Source organism: Zootermopsis nevadensis, unplaced genomic scaffold (assembly GCF_977971745.1).
Source record: "Zootermopsis nevadensis isolate Lab colony 2312 unplaced genomic scaffold, Znev_1.0 Znev_ptg000016l, whole genome shotgun sequence".
NCBI classification, from domain to species: domain Eukaryota; kingdom Metazoa; phylum Arthropoda; class Insecta; order Blattodea; family Termopsidae; genus Zootermopsis; species Zootermopsis nevadensis.
Window position 1 is genome coordinate 9,571,036 of NW_028259148.1, and position 21,008 is coordinate 9,592,043.

General features: G+C 38.5%; 1 protein-coding gene across 21 annotated transcripts in view; it reads right to left on the reverse strand.

Annotated features, from left to right (window-relative positions):
• Zasp52 (Z band alternatively spliced PDZ-motif protein 52) overlaps positions 1-21,008 on the reverse strand; it is a 113,284-nt gene that overhangs the window by 50,871 nt on the left and 41,405 nt on the right. For all 21 annotated transcript variants that reach the window (XM_087349873.1, XM_022061570.2, XM_022061568.2 and 18 more), the window contains exon 2: positions 19,752-19,903. In XM_087349873.1, the coding sequence (XP_087205999.1) occupies positions 19,752-19,903 (152 nt within the window). The remainder of the gene's footprint in view (positions 1-19,751; positions 19,904-21,008) is intronic.

Below are 21,008 nucleotides of genomic sequence, written 5' to 3' on the forward strand. Positions count from 1 at the left end.
AATGCCTTAAAAGACACGGCTTAAGAATGAAATTTAAAATGTTCACGGCTACAATGGCGCTTCGGTGAGAAGTGGAAACTTATTGATGTGCAGGTAAAATCATGCATCAACACTTGAGCCTCGGACGTGCGTGCAGTATGTTACTCTGAAACGTTGGTATCTCCCTACAAATCCACACGGCAATACAGCCCAGAAGACCGATATCGAACAGTTTTCGTTCAGTTCATTGCTTGTAGTCATAGTTGGCCATTCGATTAGATTTAACTAACTTAAAAAGAACTCCATAACACAATTCCCCTTGCGCTGTTTCTTCCGGTATTCTAGCTTGACAAAAACGGCAATAACCCAAGGTCACCAGACTGTCCGTCCTTTTATAAACAAAATGGTTTGACCTCGTTGCTCTGGTCTCGTCCTGTGTAACCCCACAGAGAGCAGATGTTTTTTTGACAGGATAGCTGACGGTAGTGCCGTGTGCATAGATAACCTATATCTGCTGCCGGCAAGCAGTGCCATCCAGTGGAAGGGAGTGGAATGTTGGAGCAAACCCAAATATTTCGAATGTAAGCTGTGACTACGCGATGAACCGTATTTCACAGTACGAAAGATGAAACCAATTACTATCAGACAGACCAAGTCGAATGCGTCCATCACTTCTTCCCGGGCCAGACATGTCCCTAAGTTAAAACACTTCACGGCACACCACGATGGAGCCACTTTCAGGCTAGTTACCCCATGGATTCTTCGGAGTTACAGTTCACGAATAGCTAATCGAGAGCGGACAAAACATTAACCGAGCTCCTATGTCCCAGTATCACGTCATGAAAGCATTGTAGACCTTGGAAAAGAACGATACCATTATATTTTAAATATTCCTGATATGTAAGAGACAGTACGACGCTTAAATTTCACTTTGAAGATGGTCGCCTTCTGGGTCGTTGCACCGGTTGCCTGGCAGCAGTTTACCGACGTTTCAGATGTGTTTGCTGCCTCCATCATCAGGTTAATGGAAGACGCAAGTACCTCTGAAACGTCGGTAAACTTCTATCAGACTACACGGCGCAACATCCCTTAAGACAGCCATCTTCGTCTTCGGCGCCGCGAAAACTTGAAAACAAACTTATTTCACTTCGCTTATAAATTAAAACTTGGGAAGATTTTTTTAATAATGCAATAGGCATTACAGATATTATTTACCGCCGAATGATGTAAAAGCCTCGCCATAAATAATGAAATGCAAAGGAATAATTAAGAAACGGTCGTGACTTCAATGCATTCTACAAGAATTCTCAAGAACTGTAGAAAGAAACCCGGTACCAAACATCAGTTTCGATAAAGATTGGTTTTATATAAGGAACTATTGGTCCGGGAACAATATAAATGTTTTGAGACTTTTATAAATAGCTCAGGTAGTTAAACGCCCAACTCACACCCAACATGTGCACCGTTTCTGAACCGCAGTGGCTTATGGGATTCATGATGGCCAAAGGCGTTAGACAAGGTTTTCTTCGAGAATTTCGGTTTTTACTTTCAAATCATCACTTTCTGATGCCCTATCATATCTTAGGTGTATGAAACCCCTGTGCAACGTCGTGCTATTGGCAAACACTGCAGACGAATTTCATCTGTAATATGACAAATGGTTATACGCGTCATACGAGATATACTTAAATTCGTGGGTACGTATATATGACTTACACTTACGTTTTGTAAGAACAAAATGGCAGATAATACTGAAATTGGTGCTACTGAAACAGAATCTGAGAACGCGGAATGGAGTTTAAGAATTCAGGATAGGGCCCACTGGCAGGCTTGTAGCAACAAACCTTCCAGTTCCATGGAAACTGAAAAATTTCTTGAATGACTGAATGGTCATCAGTTTCTCATGGAGTGCAAAAAGGACTTAATTTGAACAATGTGGGAGTCAGAACCGCTTACACATTACATCACAGAAACATATTGATATTTCTACACTTATCTTCGTTTCCTAATTCAGATGGTCTCACATTTTCGTCGGAGATTTCAACTAAGTCTTTCCAACACTTACAGTTTTTGGGACACATCAACCCAGTACAGGGACTAACCTGTACCACTGACATCAAACGACGTGATATTTCAGACGGCTTTAATTCACGGAATGAGAAAAGTATTATGGTAAGCATATCATAAAATTAAAATGAAATTTATCACTGTGGTTGAAAAGCCCGAAATTGTAGCATCGCTGATACCGTATTCCACCAATGGGCACAATCCTAAACCAGTTCCATCCACATACCATCCTCACAACCTTTCCAAATGAGATCAATCTTATCGTTGTCCTTCGAACTTCTCCTCGGCCATTTTCGCATAGGTTTCCTCGCAAAAATTGTGTATGTATTCTTTGTCTCTATCTTAGCCATATACCCTATCTCCTAGACTTCATTATTCTAGCAAAACCCTAATACGTTGAAAAGTACAAATTATGCGTCTCCAGTATTCAGAATATGCCACTACACTTTGACCTCGTAGGAAAACCAGCCTCTTCGAAATTCAGTTGATGGAGGTGTAACTTAAACTACATTTACTTAATTCGACGACCAAATTTTGACAAAGTTACCTTAAATTTGCAGGATAAACCGTCCTGGTTGCCCACGGCATAACTGAAATTAATTGCTGGCTTCCTTAACGGACCAGTGACATTTAAACCAACTGCTCAGATAATCAGTAACTCATGGGCAGTATATGATACTCAGCGTAAACAAGGAAGGTTTCCTTCATCAGCATTAAGCAGCTAATCTTCGTGATCAAAACGCTGTTCTGTTTTCTTTGTGGTACGGACTAAACTCTTAAATGTTATTCAGATAAGCTTCTCCTTTAGTGTTAGGAGGCTGTATTAATCTGGCGATTCGTACAACGAACGTATTGAGAAGAAGTTATGATTTAGTCTGTAGATATTGAAGCAAAGGATGGAAGTCCCACAGAAGCGGCTTTTACACGGACGTCAGAGATAAACAAAGAAAGGAGAGATGTGTATGTTACCTTCTCGGAGTGATTTATTGTTACAGCCATCACACCAGTTTGAAAGTAAATTTGTTTAGGTAGAATAACCTTGACGTAAAATTCAATTCTTGGTCTGAAACGTTGAATACGAGCCAGGGTTTAAATTAAATATAAGACCATGTGACCTTCCAACACTATCGACTTCTTGGTCGATAAAGATTTGTCTAATTCCTGTTCTTACATAACCTTTAAATTTTCAAGTTTTTGTTCTGTCATTCCGGCGAACTAATTAACACCTTCTTCAAAAGCTGATAGTCTTTCATTCTGTCAAGAAATTTCCCGACTTTTATAGAACCAAAAGTTCGTCACTGATCCTTAATCCTGAGTCAGTTGACGCGTTATCGTATCTTCTGACTGTATGACCTTGATCACTACTTTCCTTCAACTGCCTTGAAACCTAAGGAAAGTCACCATAAGATATACATACGAGGTGCGATCGGAAAGTTTATAGACTGCGCCTATAAAAACCCGTACACTTATCTCAGGTATTAAATTCATCCATCACCCTCGAAGTAGTTCCCCTGGGAGTGAACACAACGATCCCAGCGCCGCTGCCAAGCCTGGAAGCATCCCTGGAAATCTTTCTTTGTCAGCCTGCCAAGCACCATCTGCGATTCTGTCTGAATCTCTTCTATCGTCTCAAATCTCCTTCCCTTTAGCTGAATTTTCATCTTTGGGAAGAGGAAGAAGTCACACGGAGCTAAATCCGGCGAATAAGGAGGGTGCGGGATGACGGCCATGGTGTTTGAGGCCAAAAACTGCCGAACTTTGAGGGCGGTGTGCGCTGGCGCGTTGTCATAATGCGTCGCATGTGGAGTTCTTCCTTTAGAATCAGCTGACAGGTCCCATAGCCTATCCCAATAATGTCGCACAAGTCGTTGATGGTACGACGTCGATCTTCGTGAATGGCCTGCCGAATCTTCGTAACATTTTCAGGCGTTGTGCTCGAAGATGGTCGTCCAGAACGCTCGTCATCATCAACAGAGGTTCGGCCATTTATCAAACGTGAATGCCACACAAAAGTTTGTGCACGACCCATTGCGGACTCTCCAAATGCTTGCTTTAGCATTTCATAGGTTTCCGTAGCCGTTTTGGCGAGTCTTTGGCAAAATTTGATGCACACGCCATTCCGAAATCGCAGGAGGGTCGGTATAATGCACTACTAAAACGCCCGTAACTAAGAAACAAATGCTAATTCGATGATGCCGGCTGGCACACTGATTCACTATGAATGTAGGCCGCACCCCCTAAAGGCAGAAGCTCGTACTACATCCGGTTCGCCCGCTATTGACACAGTCTTGAAACTTTCCGATCGCACCTCGTATATTTGTATTCATACAGTTATATAGGGGCTTTTGAAGCAACCTGTATTGTGCCTCGGACTCTGGAGCTGTGTTTTTCCTTCTGGTTTACCAACCAAATTCCTGCATGCTATTCGTACCTCTTCCTTGCATAATATATGCCCCACCCACCTCATCTTTGATCTGATCACCTTAATATTGAAGATGGAAGTCTTCTGGGTTGTTGCGCCCTGTAGTCTGGTAGAAGTTTATCGACGTTTCGGAGATACGTGCTGCCTCCACCATCAGCGTGATTAGTGAACAAAGTTGTTTGGTTTTTGGATTCGAAGGGCATTAAATCTCCTAATGTCGCGAAGATTGGTCTCCGCATAGAGGTTTATTAAGTAAAATATCGGGTTCTTAAGACGATGAATCTTATTGGTTGTCTGGTAGAAATTTATCGACGTTTCGTAAGTTTGTACTGCCTCTAGCATCACGAAGATGAGTGCAAAGCCCCTCATACTTTTAAGTCCTCTCTTATTGATCTGAATATTCTCTTCTGGGATCTGTTCTCAAAAACCTCAATTATTCTTATTTCCGTTGTATCCCCGTTAGAAATTTTGAACGACGCCAGTGAGTATTATAGCATAATTAAATATTTTGCAAATAAATTCAACAGCACAGAAACGTGTGGGGCTATTAACGAGCGTGTTGGCGTCACACGTAACTAGTTTACTGTTGCATGTAAACTAGAATGCATATGTGCCCATGTTGCATCCATCTGACAGGAAATAAAATAGTTGTTTAATTCCAACCTTGGACATGGTCCAATTGCACATAACGCGCACACTTCGAAGTGCATATTCTTGTAATAGCAACTATATGTGGAGATAAACAGGTAGCATGTTCATAATATCCAATTCATTCTACCATAGAATCGATATTATTGTGTTCAGAAGCGCTTCAATCCACTGAACGTTTCGTGATTTCATAAAAGGGTACTATTCCTTACAACGTGTCGTTCGGAAAAGCTGGAAAATATACCGGAAAACTTTCTACGGCCTACGATTTTCGCAGCTGGAGTTCAACGTACGTCGGCTTTCGGGAATAAGCATCATCGAATGTTGAAAAGTATCAGTTTCGACATAAATTACAGTAGCCATCTTCACATCTTCAGTGTGCCAACCATTACATACACAGTCTGAAGATAGATACTGCAAAGTTTGCCAAAACGTTGAATACTTTACAACATTCGACGCTCATACCCGAAATACGACGTTGTACATTACAAAGAAGTAATTCGTTTCTGTTCAGCTTTAAAGTATGGTCTGTGTGGATTTGTCACGTACGGAAGGTCCAGGGATCGACATCCTGTCTGTTCTCTGTTCAGACACTGCTCTAGTTCAGTGGGTCACACTTGATTCATACTCGTGAGGTAGTTAAATGGAGTTCCGAACAAAACCGTCTATCGTCACAGATGTTTATCGTTTTCCTGAATTGTTCTACTCACAGATGCTGATTTAAAACAATTTTTCTTCCTAAAACACTCACAGATCATTCATTGTCATCCTCGTATCATAACTTCATACAGCATTAAACCGTTATTTCTTTGTTTTCACCACACATCGTGGTCATGTGGTTAGCCTAGGGTTCATATCTCGACGCGGAGATAGGCTTTTCCTCATTCTGTTCAGGCAAACACAGAAACAGTACGCCTAATTAAAAACTTAACATTCGGAGACGATCCCACCATTCGACGCTACATGATCCAAACAGCGTCGTTAAATAAACAAAGACTTGGTCAATCAACGATCATTTAGGCCACTGCTTCCCAAATTTTTTCCTTCATTACCCAAAACCGCTTATCAGAAAGTCCTTTTTACCCAATGTCGGTAAAACACAAACTGCACAGAAAACATATTTTAAACATCTCTAAACATTTTAGCGACCACAAAAAATTTGGTAATTATTCACCATGAATATTTCATCACGCAGGTCCCAGCTAATGAGTACAAAGCCACTGATCCATCTTATTTACTAGTTCCGCAAAATTTGCAGCAATTGGAGACAGAGTACATCTCAAATCGTATTCGGGGTTCAGTAAACAGTTTCGTTTTGCGGTCTTTATGAAGGCAAGAGTGGAAAATCCTACTTCGCACATGCAGGTGCTCGGAAACTGCAATAATTGCATCACGGCCTCCCCAGCTACCACAGGATATTCATCGTGAATTGTTAACCAGAAAGACTCCAAATGGTCCTTTTTTTCTTCAAATAACATTTTTCGCTGACTGCTTGTTCTGCAAAACCATTATCACCATCGGGGATTTCAGTCAAGTCACACAGAAACGGGTGTGTCGTTATTATTATTCAGTGTTCTGTCTGACGACAGGTCCATTGCTCTGCCCAAAAAGAGCTCTCCAGTTTTCCCTATTCTCAGCTTGTCGTTTTAACTCCTGAAACTTCATCTTCTTTCCTCCCAAAGAAAAACCACTTTTACCCATTTTTGGGTAATTTACCCAGGTTTGGGAAGCACTGCTTTAGAGGCTGAACTAAACGACAGGTAACGCTCACTTCTGTCTTTCTTGTAAAATCAATCGTCGAGATCGACTGTCTAGCTTTAGACTTTCGTATCGGGAGATACCAGGTCCGAGAGCCGGCTACCTCGAAGTCCCTTAGTCCCTCTACGCTAATTTTGGGATATAGGCCTACCCTGAAATAACAGCTTCTTTAAGAATCAACAACACATCTGCATTTCTAATTAGTTAAGCACCAGGGACAGTTTTTGCTTTGCGTTTATTAACTAGAAAATGCACATTATAAACAAGGTACCAAACTTAGCTGTACTTCGCGTCCACATCCTGAGATACTTTATCTGCTCTGTAGTTGGTTTCCGTCAGGAAGCTTGAACCACATCCGTAAGCAATCTAAACAAAAGTGTCTTTTAAGACTGTTAGGTATCCGTTCAAGCCGGAAAAGCATAAAATGTGGTACAGAGTGTCAAGAAGTCTCCTTTATCGACTATGGAGTTTATATGTGATATCGATATTCCTTCTCAGATAGAGAAAGCACATAACCTAACAAATTCATACAAACAGGAAAAAATATTCAAGCACGCTATTTTCTGTAATATATTTTTTCATTCTGTTTTCGCCTTCGACAATGTTCGTCTGTTAGAGATAATATTACATTCGTTTTCACCCTACATTAAAGAAACTACATAATTTCTCTATTAAGAGCAAATTTCCGTTTCACTTCTAAATGAACAGATCTAATTTCACGACGCAGACCTGATATAATATCTGTGAAATCGCAAACATCGTATTTCATTCAAGTATGTAAAATTAAAAATAAATAACTTTTCCTTTAGCCGAAAATTCAAAGGAAAACTTCATTTTTATAAGAACCATACTGGTTTACTATAGCTCCAGTACAGTTTAATTATAACATTAAGCTTTAAACGCCAACACAAAGGTGAGGCTGCAGTATTTGAGAAGACGTGATTTATAGCTCTTACCGAAATAAGGCTCCAAAGCAAACACATACACTGACCACACAACAATCGCTTGATGCATTAACGACTGCCAAGTAATAGGCCCACACATACACACACACTTGGCTTCCAGGTATATTTCGAAATTGCATTTTGCGCGCAAAATGGATGACTAGAATATTTGTTCCGAAAATGCACAAATCCCAAAGCTGATCACTTTTTCGGACACAAGGGTTCAAAAGTGAACTCCATACGTTAAAATGTGAAGCCCAATTGTTTATATTTTCATGATAAAAATACATTGTATGAAAAAACAGTACAAGAGCCAGAAATTTGCTGCCAGTCCTACAGATATATGATTTTGTATCATTTAATACCATACTATTTGTTTATATATAAATGTTTGTGTATTACAACAACTTTTATCACTACATATACAATAACGGACGCATTTCAGCCCCAGGGATCAATCAGTGTCATTTACACAATATTTACATTGAATAAAAAATAAATATTTATTTTATGCTATGTTTACATATTGACAAACACTTAAAATAGGGAAGTTCACTTTTTCTTCTCGAATCAAAGTCAATATTGTTTTTGACGCTAATTATGGTCCCCTAGAACTGAAGTGCATTTTGTTGTTATTGTTAATAATAATTCAATTCAATAATAATAATAATTTATATCCATTAATAAAGGTCTAACACAAATATTTGTGTTGTGGATCTACGTTAACTCCTGTAATATTTGGGAGTAAGCAACCTGGCTGGCAGATCAACCATAAGTTGTTTAACAATGCTTTTTCAACTACAAATATATACAGTCTTGCTCAAGTGAGTTTTGAGGTTCTCACGGCGGCTTTAGTCGTGTTTAAATTAAATTTAAGAATGCCATAAATGTTAATACGAAAATAATTTAGACGGCAATGATTATGGTACATTTTTTTGCATTACATTTGGATTCACCGGCAGAGACTTCGTAAAATCGCAAATAAATAACAGTCATTATATCTTACAGCTCGAGCCACATTTGTGAACATTGGAATAACCCGCGCAAGCATTAAAATGCATCAGAGCATGTTTGCATTGAATTTCGTTTTGAGACTATTCGAACAGACGATCTGTGTTTATTGCATTGTTGTGACATTTCAGATTACTTCCGTGGAGAGTTGCTATTTGTTGGGCGGTTTAATTAGTCAACAGCGACAACTATTTGGGGCACGCGAAAAGTCTGCGCTCTAGGAATTCCAAGGACAGATTTTAATTATGTAAATTTCGTGCTACGTTTGACACAACTCGTTTGTATTCTCGACACTAATAATACATTCAGAGCAACGCCTATAACTTTAGACCTGCATTAATACGTATAGTCAGAAAAAACGCAAAGCAGTAGTTTGTTGTTAGCATTCTTTATTTTATTCTGGGCATTCGGGGATTGAAACGTATAGTCAGCGACGAAGCGTCCATGTTAACCATGTTAGCCCCGTTGATAATTTGGAAAATCCGAAAAATAAAAAAAGTTGATCAAAGGCTTAAACTAGCTGGCTAGCAATATCTGTGTAAACGAAGATATCTGATGATATATTTTATCTGGTCGGTTCTACTATTTTCCAAAGTATGAAGTGCCACAGAAAACGTTTTCTTTTTAAATTTAGTCGTACTAACACGTCTAATATAATATATAATCTAATATATAGTATAAATGTTCCACACCTGTATAAGATTCACTAATTTGTTATTTTTAAAGACCTGTTTCCCTTGGCCTCGTCTGTGGAATCTAATTCAGCTTACATTAGGCATACTAGTCTGGTATTAAAAGAGAGAGAGAGAGAGAGAGAGAGAGAGAGAAACTGGTCAAAAATAAAAAAGTGCATCGTAAAATCCTCATCAGAATAACCGAGTTCTGTCACTAGAGCGACAGTCTTTATCTCCAGTGGCATAATGAAATACTGAATCACGTATGATACCGCATGAATGACCAAAAATTGTATATACAGTGACTTAAACCCTCTTTTTCATAACACAGCAGTTTTTAATATTTCAGACGAATTCCTAATCGAACAAGCCAAAGTACCATCCTTTAATAAGTTTCGTATTGCTACAGGTTTTGTGACTATAGTATTAATCCGCTTTTGTTGCATATTTAATGGATGAAACTCTATTATAAGCTCTACAAAAATAAACGTAATAGATGGACAAATGTTCTTTCTCTACGTAACAGCAATGCTTTAAAATGCATCTGACTCAACAGACCAAAGTTCATCAATTCTATCACAATAAATGTTTCCGGTCATTCTTTAGCAATTCTTTCAACTGTTACTTAGCTCCAAGGTCGATGTTCAACTCAGATACAGTTTCGTCATTTCACGGATAACCTGAGCCATCAGAAACTTCACCTTGTCGCATGTTGTAGTCGATGACCGCCCACAACGCGCTCTCTGAATCTTTCCACTTATTAATAGCAATCCTCTTGTGCACAACGACAGCCATTATTGGTAACTACCTTAGTTTTCATGCCCTGTGACCACAGAAGTTAAATCATCATTGTTATTCTTTGATGCATTCAATCAAATGTGATACAGTATTAAAAGTATTCAAGGTAAAGAAAACCATCTTGGCAGCCATTATTAAGTGTTGCCAACAATGCTTCTGAAGTAAGAAAACATTTCCTTTGCCTTTGTATGTTTACTGTGACATGTTTAGGATGGGGGAGAAATTACAGGAACTGTGGTTTAATATAGCACGGCCCAGTGATGGAATAAGAAATGAAAACTGCCAAATCGAGTTGTAGTCGAATTAAAAGGAATCGATTCTGTTTCTATTTAAAATGTAACCTCAACTTTAGCGTGATTTTTTTGATAATTTTCAAAACACAAAATCTAGAATCTCATTTACCACACCACATTTCATATTCCTATCTAGTAATCTACATTAACTGTGGTAAACTGTTTAAACTAGTTCACTGTGGTTTTATTTTAGGGAACAAGATCTTAACGACATTTAAGAGAGTTATATTAATTAACTCCACGGAGCAGTCCTATTCAAAACCTCATGAAGCCAAATGCTAATAAACGTGTTTATAGCCTCAGCAACATGAATACAGTCTACAATTTCACACACGATTCATTTAAAATCCAATTTAATATTATCCTCCTATTTATGTCTAGGTGTCCATTTTTTTAATAGTTCGGCATGCCTCTATCCACTTCACCTGACGATTGGAGGAAAAAGGTACAAATGTAAATGTTTCTCACACTTCAGACTACCGTAGAACATATAAAACATAGCGTATTTCAGAGGAAGCACACTGCAGTGTTGCAAACTCGATTAGTAAACCAAATTCAACTTCAATACTAACAGCAACGAGACTGTAATGGATTTGGCAACGCTGGCTACTATTAATAGGGTTTTCAGCTGTGTAGCAAAGCTCTGGATCAAAATCGTCTTGTTCAGAGGATACAAAAACAAACTAGCAGAGACGTCGAATTACTTTAAATTTGGATGAGTAAAACAAGGTTGTAACTCTGATTCGCAGTGTTCTACTTCGATTTCAGCAAAATATTTGATAGAGCTGATTAATGACTCGTTTCCTCATGTCAAAATATTGATATTACAGCAGTGAATAGGAACAACTGGTCTATGTATTGTGAGGTCTCTTTCCTATGCCGTGTCAACCGATTAAAATTCACGAGTTTTAACCAATTTACACGGTATGAACATTTTAGGTCATAAAAATGTGAGACTTAAGTTTCACACCCATACAAAACAACAGATAAAGTTGTAGCTGTTGGTCTTCTGGGCTACAATGCCATGTGGATTTATACGTAGGTATCACCCCTGCATATGAAGGTAGTAAATTCATCCGAAACGTTAATACCTACTTAGAAGTCCACACGGTGTAACAATCCACCGCCGTTAGAAATTAAAACCTCAGCAGGCAAAATTATAGCAATCAAGGCCTTGTGAATTATAATTATCAAGTTGTCGATGGAGACACTTCCAGATTTGAAGGATAGCTGATAATGTGTTGAATAAACAGTCGTGGACAGTCGACAGGGGGAGGTCCTCCAACTTAGTGACAATTCCTGGGCGTAAATAACCAGCATGTTACGGAATATTGCACAGGACTTTGGCTAATATTTGCTAGTGTGAACACAGTAATGGTCACTTCGGGTCCCCTAAATGGCGGGGAAATTTTTGACAAGCTACGTGACTATCAGTTTCCAAAGGAGGACTATGTTAACTGCGTTTGTTTCTAATTAGAGTCTCGACGGTCCCGGAAAATGACGTCACGCGCATCGTTTGTCATACCATTCCGCATGTGGGTTTGATTTGCATTGAAAGTGACGCTGATTGTAAATGTCCTTTCTTGAGTCACGTACGTGGTAGAGTTAAAACATTTCAACCTCACATTAGTCATAAACCACGCCTTTTACATACTGCACACTAAGCGAAATGGGACTTTCCTTTGTCTTGAATATAAGATGTAAATATTAGGGTATGGATAAATAATCACCATCCAACACTTGCTTATTATATATTTTAAAATACTAAAAATTATAAAATTGAAGCAGCATATTTTATTATCTGTAGGACCTTAGATATCATATCATTTTGGATAGTAATCAGTCAAGAAACAGCGTACGTGAGGAGATGGCTGTCTTTTGGGTTGCAACGCCTAGTAGTCTGGTAGAAGTTTACCAACGTTTCAGAAGTCCTTGCTGCCTCCATTATCAGGGCTACGAGCCCTGAAACGTTGCTAAAACTTTTATCAAACTACGAGGCGCTGCAACCCAGAAGACAGCCATTTTCCAAGAACCCAAAATCCTGCTAAAATAAGTAAGTTTTGTTAAAAGAATTTCTTGACTAGCTGAGGATCCTAGCGGCTTCTGAAGAACGGTTGTGATCTATGCGTGAAGTCCTCCCACATGCAAGAGACTGCACTCACACACAACCCCTTTTCACGAAGTCTGTTTAAGATATGTCAAAAAACTCACTCTAATATGTACATGGTTTTAATAACTGTGTATACATTTCAGAGAATCCACAAGAACCTAGTAACAGACTTCTGAGACAAGACGATACTAAATTTGTATTCTCTTTATGATTAAGGCGTTTCAAGAAATTAAATACACTGAACTTTCGGCCGGCTTAATTTTACGTTCATTAGAATATAAAATCATAGAAGTGCGTAACATTGGTTTCCATTGCGGAAGACTGATTACGGTGTATACCTATTGAGAGTAATGAGAGTTAAGCCACTTTTACTCCTCTGGACCCGCACTACTTTCCTTCTATGTCCTCGTTACTTACATTCTCCAAAACAGTTAACATGTGATTTATGAAATCCACGACTACCATGTCTCGAATGAAACTTACGTCTGACAGGAACGTGAGAAATATTTATATCAGTTATCATCGTAACAACAAGACAGTAATAATTTTTAAAAAAAAGCTATATTAGATCAAAATGCAAAGTATATTTGCTAGTGATGCGATCTTACATGTTAAAACCAGCACTAATATGGGGTAATATAATTCTAACAAGAATCCCATTACTCTAGAACAAATTTGGTGGCGAAATACACGCGATTCTGACAAAAAATATCCAAAGGCCTGAGGGTCATTTTTTATTATTTCTGTAAAATTTAACTACCTAGGAGTCACTACAGTTGTAAGTTGCAACACATGTAAATGCATTGACTCAAAATAATATCAAAAATATTTAATTAATTCAGATGCTGGAAAGAAAATTTGGACTATGTCATTTTTCTTTCCGGAAACCCCTCCCTGCCTCTTTGTTTAACGTTACGAACATAACAGTTATATATACATATTAATACTGCAACTGTGTACTGTCCACAGATGACGAGAAAAACCCTGCGGGGGGAAGTCGTTTCTGGTGCGGTGCGGGGGGGAATGTTACTTATCAGCTGGACTAGAGGGCTGCTATTGGTGGGAAGTGTGATACGTCAGAGTTTTACGCTACTACACAGACTGAAAACATCAAGCACTTAAGAGTAGCGTGTAGTGAGTCCAACTCTAATATTATACATTAAATCACTGTGCCACTGTGAGGTAAACTTAAAGCTGTACCCATTTGAACACATGAAAGCCTGTCGTCTGTTGTTCGTTCAGTGGTTGTGGAACGGATGCTTTTAGGATGGGTCGTCACTCACCGCGAAATCTTGCGCATGCGCGTATATCGAATTCCTAGCAGGGATTTTCTCCTGATCTGTGAACTGTACTTCCAAAATCTGATTATGAGAAGTGCAATTAGATTTATTCGATTTAGTGTGATGAATTATACACAAATAGCGGACACAAATCATGCTATGTCTGTTCCTTGCCAACGAGGAAAGGCATTCTGTCGGGTTCCTGATAGAAATATGAACTGGAAATACTGAGGTTAGCTGCAAATATATACAATAATCTGTCGTGGCATGGTCCTGTAGAATATGGGTGAAAATATCACAAAATATTACACAAGAATCCGGGTTTGGAGTTGTAATCGAAGTCTGACGATGGTGCGCTATACGTAAAACTCTTCTTTTTTGACTTCGTCCATCGTCAAAATTATAAAACTAATACATTAGAAAACTGTATTCTACTTCCGTCTTCAGGTAATAAAGGGTGAAAGAGGGTAGAATATATATCTATCTGGTTGAGCTTGCCTCAGATATGGGCCTAGTTGTAGTCTGATAATTTTATAATTTAGACGATGGCAAAGTCTAGAAAAGGTAATTTTAAATACTGGTACTGTAATGTTGAGAACGAGATAATGCATCTTCGGTTTAGTTTCATAAAAGATGGGGAATTTCTAGACTTACCATCACTTCCTTCCCTTTACACGATCTATAACCGTTAATGTTCATTTTAGATAAGACTGAGAAAGTCGATAAAGTCCGCTTCGATATATTTAATCGGTATAAACCAACATTATATTTTGTATTGCGGATCTACACTAAAATTTATGTTGGTTCATATCGATTAAATATAAACCCTTTATCGACTTTTATGTAACACCATACATAAAACAGCATCCACAAATAGTTATTTGACATACACTTCAAACTTACAATGTATTAAAACTAGAACATTTTGGGCCGCACATCGTGTATAATTAAAAACTGAATCGAGCCGTATAAAACAACAAAAAGGACAGCATTAGACCCGCGGGCCGCGAGTTTAACATGCGTTTCTATGCTATTTTAAAAGACAGTCAGTAATTAAAATAGCTCCAGCTTGACTGGTGTTTGATATATACAGGCGAGGCATTCGCCTAAGGCTAGTAGAAAGAGTGCACACATGGCCATACAATGTCTCAAAAAAAACCCACTGCTTTTGCCAGTCAAATTCCGCAAATACAACATGCAACAGGCATCAAAAATTAATCTGATGACTAAAATTAATTTTCGCCCTACTTTACGTATTTCGTAAAGAAACGACAGTTGTAAGAATGTATTTTGTATAAACTGGCCGATTTTCATAGCATCCAATTAAAGCAACAAAATATATTATTCCACTCAATTACTGTTTCCTTCAGCGAACACAACCAACATGGCACCAGTGCGAAGTTAAAAGATAGTGGTACCATCAACGACAGGAAATCTGTTAACATCTGACGAATAACTTTAATTAACATCGGATACTTGACAAGGATAAAATGTGTTAACGTAATACAATAATTGAAAAATTTATAATTATTGGCACGTTCATAATGGAGGTCCATGAACACGCCTATTAGCTTTGACATGTCCGTTCCTGTGTCCACAAGGGACAACTTGAAATCCGTTCAACGGATTTTCATAAAAACAGGTATTGGAGAATTTTATTAAAATTGGTTGGCACAATGCAGTTTAATTTAAAATCAGACAACAACAACAACAACAACAAAGAACACTTTTAATAAAGACCTACATGTGTTTCCGTGCCACTAGCTAAATATTTATCGGAGCAAAAAAGTTTCGAACAAGACAAAGATGTGAACATTATGCTATTTCTCTGTGACTGACAGAACCCCTCAAAAATTTTCTGTGGCGTTATGAAAGAGAGGTTTAAGTTACTAGCACCCCATTCCAAGAGACTAACAAAATTTTAGACGTGATATTTCTGGATCCTAATGATAATGAAGACGAGTGTTCTGGGATGCTACACCCTGTAGTCTGGTAGACATTGACCTAAATTTCAGAGCAGCTTAGTGCCTTCGTCATCAGAATTTCATTATGTCACTGAATAGAAAGTACTGTTCTTAGTGACAGCGTCACAAATCAGAACATCATCTTCACCACCGTGAGAACCTCAGATCTTACAAAAGACGGGGTTTTCTTGATCCCCTGAATAAGAAAAATTTCGGAATTTAATTTTTTACTTAATCCTCTTATCTGTTACACCGTTTATCTATTTAAAACCCCAGAATACAAACTGATTAACCTTCTGAGCCGTTAAGTCAACCTCGATAAAAGTAAACACTTCTAAATCTTCTCAGTGAATCATCCTGATGTAACACACATTTTAAGGTCGGAAAACAAAACGCATTCAGCGTTAAATCATGCAAAAACGTTGCCAGATTAATTTATAGTGAAAAGATCCTCTCAGCATTTCAGAAGTTCCATCATCAGACCCTGATAATGGGGCTAGCAAGTACCTCTGAAACGTCTGTAAACTTCTACAATGTATAATAATAAATATTCCTCAAATTTAAGTACGATTTATCGATGTTGGTCTTACAGGTTATAACGCCGTGAGGATTTGTAGGTAGATAAAGATTTCAGAGAGCCAGCCTGCATAATCAGGGCTGAAGTCCACACAACGTTCAATTTGTTTGGCCGTTTGTATGTTCACTGTATTCTCCTCGTTCTGATATGCCGCCACATTTACGGCCTCCTACATATATAATTAAAACCGAAACGTGTCTCTTTTGACAGTTAACGTGAATATTAACTAAAAACAGTTTTAATAACCAAAGTAGTTTTTAATTTAAAAGTCCAGACAAACAATAATTTTAAGTGTAATACACCATCGTCAAAATCCTTTAGAATTTAATTAGTTTTTAATTCTTCGTATAAATTGTTCAAACATATTTATTCTGAATTAATCTTGATGATATACGAGTATGTTTCTTGCAAGACAAGAGAATCGGTTTATTTTATTACGTTGTTTTGCTTTTTTCAGAAAACATGGACTCGCGTCAGACCATGCGCATTAAAAAGAAAATCTTTTGAAAATGTTTAATAAACGTGTATCATACGTAAGGTTATTCATGACGGAAATACGTGTCCACAGGGCATCACGAAGCAGTGGACACGTACGTCGGAAAATGATACAGATAAGTTATCTACGAATAGCTCATTCCTTTGTCGGACAGAACGAAGACTTCATCTTCAGACCACAAGAGAATTTACTCAGCTTTAACCTACAAAGAGTTGGGTCAAACTAGGTCTGTGTGGTCAAGAATATACGTATATTCAAATGAGAAGCGCATACAAAACTTTAGTCGGGAAACATAAAGAGAAAAGGTCACTGGAAAGACCTACACGTAGTTGAAAGAACAATATTAAAATGAGGATTGTGGTCTTTTGGATTCTGGTGCGTGTATTCAAATAGGCAGGTACCTCTGCAGCGTTGTAACCACCAATAAGACGACAAGACGTCACAACCATTAAGGCCACAATATACATTTCACCGCCGAGTAAACCTCAAAAGTCAGATATTGAAATGGATCTTAGGGAAGTGGGGCGTGAGGATGTGGATTGGATTTATCTGGCTCATGACACGATAATTAATCTTTCGGTTTTATAAAAAATAAACAGAAATTTATTAACTATCTCAGCCCACTTTTCGTTCATCAAAAAGAACTTTGATCTATGGAGTTAGTATTCTATTTGTGAGTACAAAGATCTTTTAAATGCGTTGTTTATTATTCAACATTTCAGTACACAAATCTAATCTAATATTTGCTTGTATAAGCACCATTACCCAGGATAAAGGAGGCTGGCATGTGGTTAGCAACCTCTGCTTCATATTCGGGAGGTCCCGGTTTCAAATCTCAGTCCGGTTAAGTGTTTCATGGTTTTCCTCAGTTCCTCCAGGCAACAGACAGGACAATCAACTTAAATGAGGACACGACCGCTTCCTTACAATTAATTACTCGCTGTCATAGTCTCTCATACGACGCTATATAGTCTAAGTACTCAAAGCGTCGTTAAATAAATTATAAATAAAAATTACACAGCCTATACATAAGGCACCACTAGTAGGGATAAAATATGCACGGTTGCATTTCTCTCTGCCTTATATTATCTGATATGTTCGTCGCCCTGATGATGGAGGCAGTAAGGACCTCTGAAACGTCGGTAAACTTCTACCAGACTACACGGCGCAACATTTTTTTAATTTTATTTGTAGTGTTCTGTCTGCCGACAGGTCCATATGAACAGGATCCTTCCATCCTTTTCTCGGACTGGGACCTGTTCATATACGTTCTTGGCAGATGATCCAGAAGTGGTTTGCCATTGCCTTCTTCTGTGTGTAAATGGAGTAATTGTTGGGATGCCACGGAGAAAACGGGGAAGCTCCCGGAGGAAAACTCCGTGTTGCCTAGACCACGGCCTTGGGCAACATACCAGAAGACATCTTCGGAATCATCGCCGTGAAAACCTCAAATCCTACATTCACCATCTTCCGCCACGTCTCTCATGGAATACCCCTAGTATTATATTATCTTTACACCAAATCAAAGTACCATCTCGTTTTTTAGACGGTTAACTTTCTTTTACTGGCAAACAGCAATTTAAGTATTTTGTAGAATATGGCACCAAAATGGCATTTCCCCCAAAGCACTTGTTAATGTAAATTTCTAGTACCAAATGTAATCGATAAACGTTATCAGGTTTGAGAGATAAAACATGTGGGTAGACTTCCAAACATAACTTGACTGTTAAACGTCTATTCACTTTACACTTTGAATGATACAAACAATCGCGATATTCAAATTTGTATTCATCCATTACCAGGTCAAAGTTAAGGTTCTCACGGCGGTCACTACAAAGATCTGGGTTTCTGCTTGACACAGCACAGCATGGCGACATCCATCTTCAGTCATACCTAACATCATGAACGAAGGTCAGTCTACAGAAACTCTGTTCCTCAACTTCTTAAGGAATTATTCGCCTTTTATGGTGTCTACTAATCGATATTGCGTCCTGAAAACCTATCGCTAAATCAAGGGCGCGTCTTACAGTCGATCGATAATATCTTAAAATCGATGAAATAAGGTAATTCACACAGTGAGCCCACTTTACACTAATCCGACACTTAATTGGTAACCCTTATCAGTTTAATTACATTTCACAGCTGTAAAGTGTTGGTAATCATGAATTTGTTCAACACTAACTGTACTGTTTAATTAGGGATTTATGAATCTGCGCGTTGGTGTGATAGTGTGGAACAAAACTTTTATTGTCCGGCCAAGTTCACTGCCTGTCCTACACATCGACCCCTAAATTTGTATTTTATGGGCAACCCCAATATAAAGAACATCCAATTAACATCTGTTGTCTTTTCTTTACCCTAGATGCTTTACAGACTGAAGAACGGAATTAATCGAGTGGCCTTGACAGAGAAAGTCATGTTTATGACTGAATATTTTCTAAAATTCTTTTCGAATGAATAATATTAATAACCACGGTCTGAGGCGTGGGCTTGTCACTGGGACCGTGAATTCGAATCCCACTTAAGCCATGGATGTTTGTCCGCGTTTTTCTGTGTTGTTCTGTCCTATGTACAGGTAGAGGCCTTGCGACGGGCCGATCCCTCGTCCAAGGAGTCCTACCAACTGTCTATTAGATCAAACTAACGATAAGTTGGGACCCGCAGTGCTCAGGCACTTGAAGAACGGGTCGTCCAAGAATCCAAGTAAGTAATATTAATAACAATGCTTACCTCTGCACAGTCAATTCGAAGTTGTTGCCAGCCCTAACAATGTAGTCTTGTGCTTCCTTATGACGAAGGTGAAAAAGCTCTGCGTCATTGACTCTGATGACAGCATCTCCTGCTTGCAGACCTGCCTTTTCCGCAAGGCTTCCGCCATTCACCTGAAGCAAACACCATACAATGCAACATGATTCTTAGAAAGAGCAAAATATTACATAAGATAAACAATGTACAAGATTTGAAGGTTTTACTGCTACTGAATGAAGTTTATGTAATATTTGAGGCCCTCACGGCGTTGATGAAATATCAGTTGTGATATTCTGGGTTATGACGTCGTGTGTCCGTGTAGGCGGTTACCAAGGTTTCAATGGGCGGTCAGCCATGTGAGAAAAGAGTTAATATCCGAAGTTTCTGAAACTGTCCATCAACTCAGGGAACAGTCTACGAACCTGTGCGTTTTAGTGACTGGTGTTTGGTGTTTAATATTCACAACACACCTGATGACGCGAAGACAGAAAGTGTCAATGATCGATTATCATGTCTTAAATATAATAAATAGTTGTGTTGACGGTACTTTAAACTTTGTTGTTTACTACGTACACAACCATTTAAAAATATGTATCAGAAACGTTAAATATTAGCTCAGTCCTCACATGGCAAGATAAAATCTGGTTTATGGTGGTTTATTTCTTGATTTACATATCACGCTCTATGAACTGCATAAGCCTTTCAAACCCAACATTTTAGGAAAGATTCACATTTTCATGCTGTGCTGCTGTCTTGAGCAACACAGTAATGTAAACGATGGATATAATTTTAGGATATAAGGTTTACACGGCGGTGATTTTGAAGATGGTTGTCTTCCGGGTTGTTGTGTCGTGCGGTCTGGTAGCAACGACCTCTGAAACGTCGGTAAACTTCTACCAGACTACATGGCGCCTCAACCCAGAAGACAAATATCTTCGGAAATAATTGTATTTTTCTATTGGATCTCTTCGCTATTTAATAATCCTGAATCTTGCTATTATTATCCCAATTCTGTTTCTCATATTTTCCAGTCCTCCTCTCATTTTATCACTTTCCACCTCTTCTTCTTAAATATCCCAGTCCGAACAGTTGTGTGCTCAGGGCTTGAATGATAAGAGGACAGAACGCATCTAATTCAGAGCTTGTCAATGCTTTGCAGACAGAGGGCCACAATGAACGTTTTTTACACCACTTGAACCCTCTATCATGCTAATAATATTTCTCATCTTTCATCGCGTG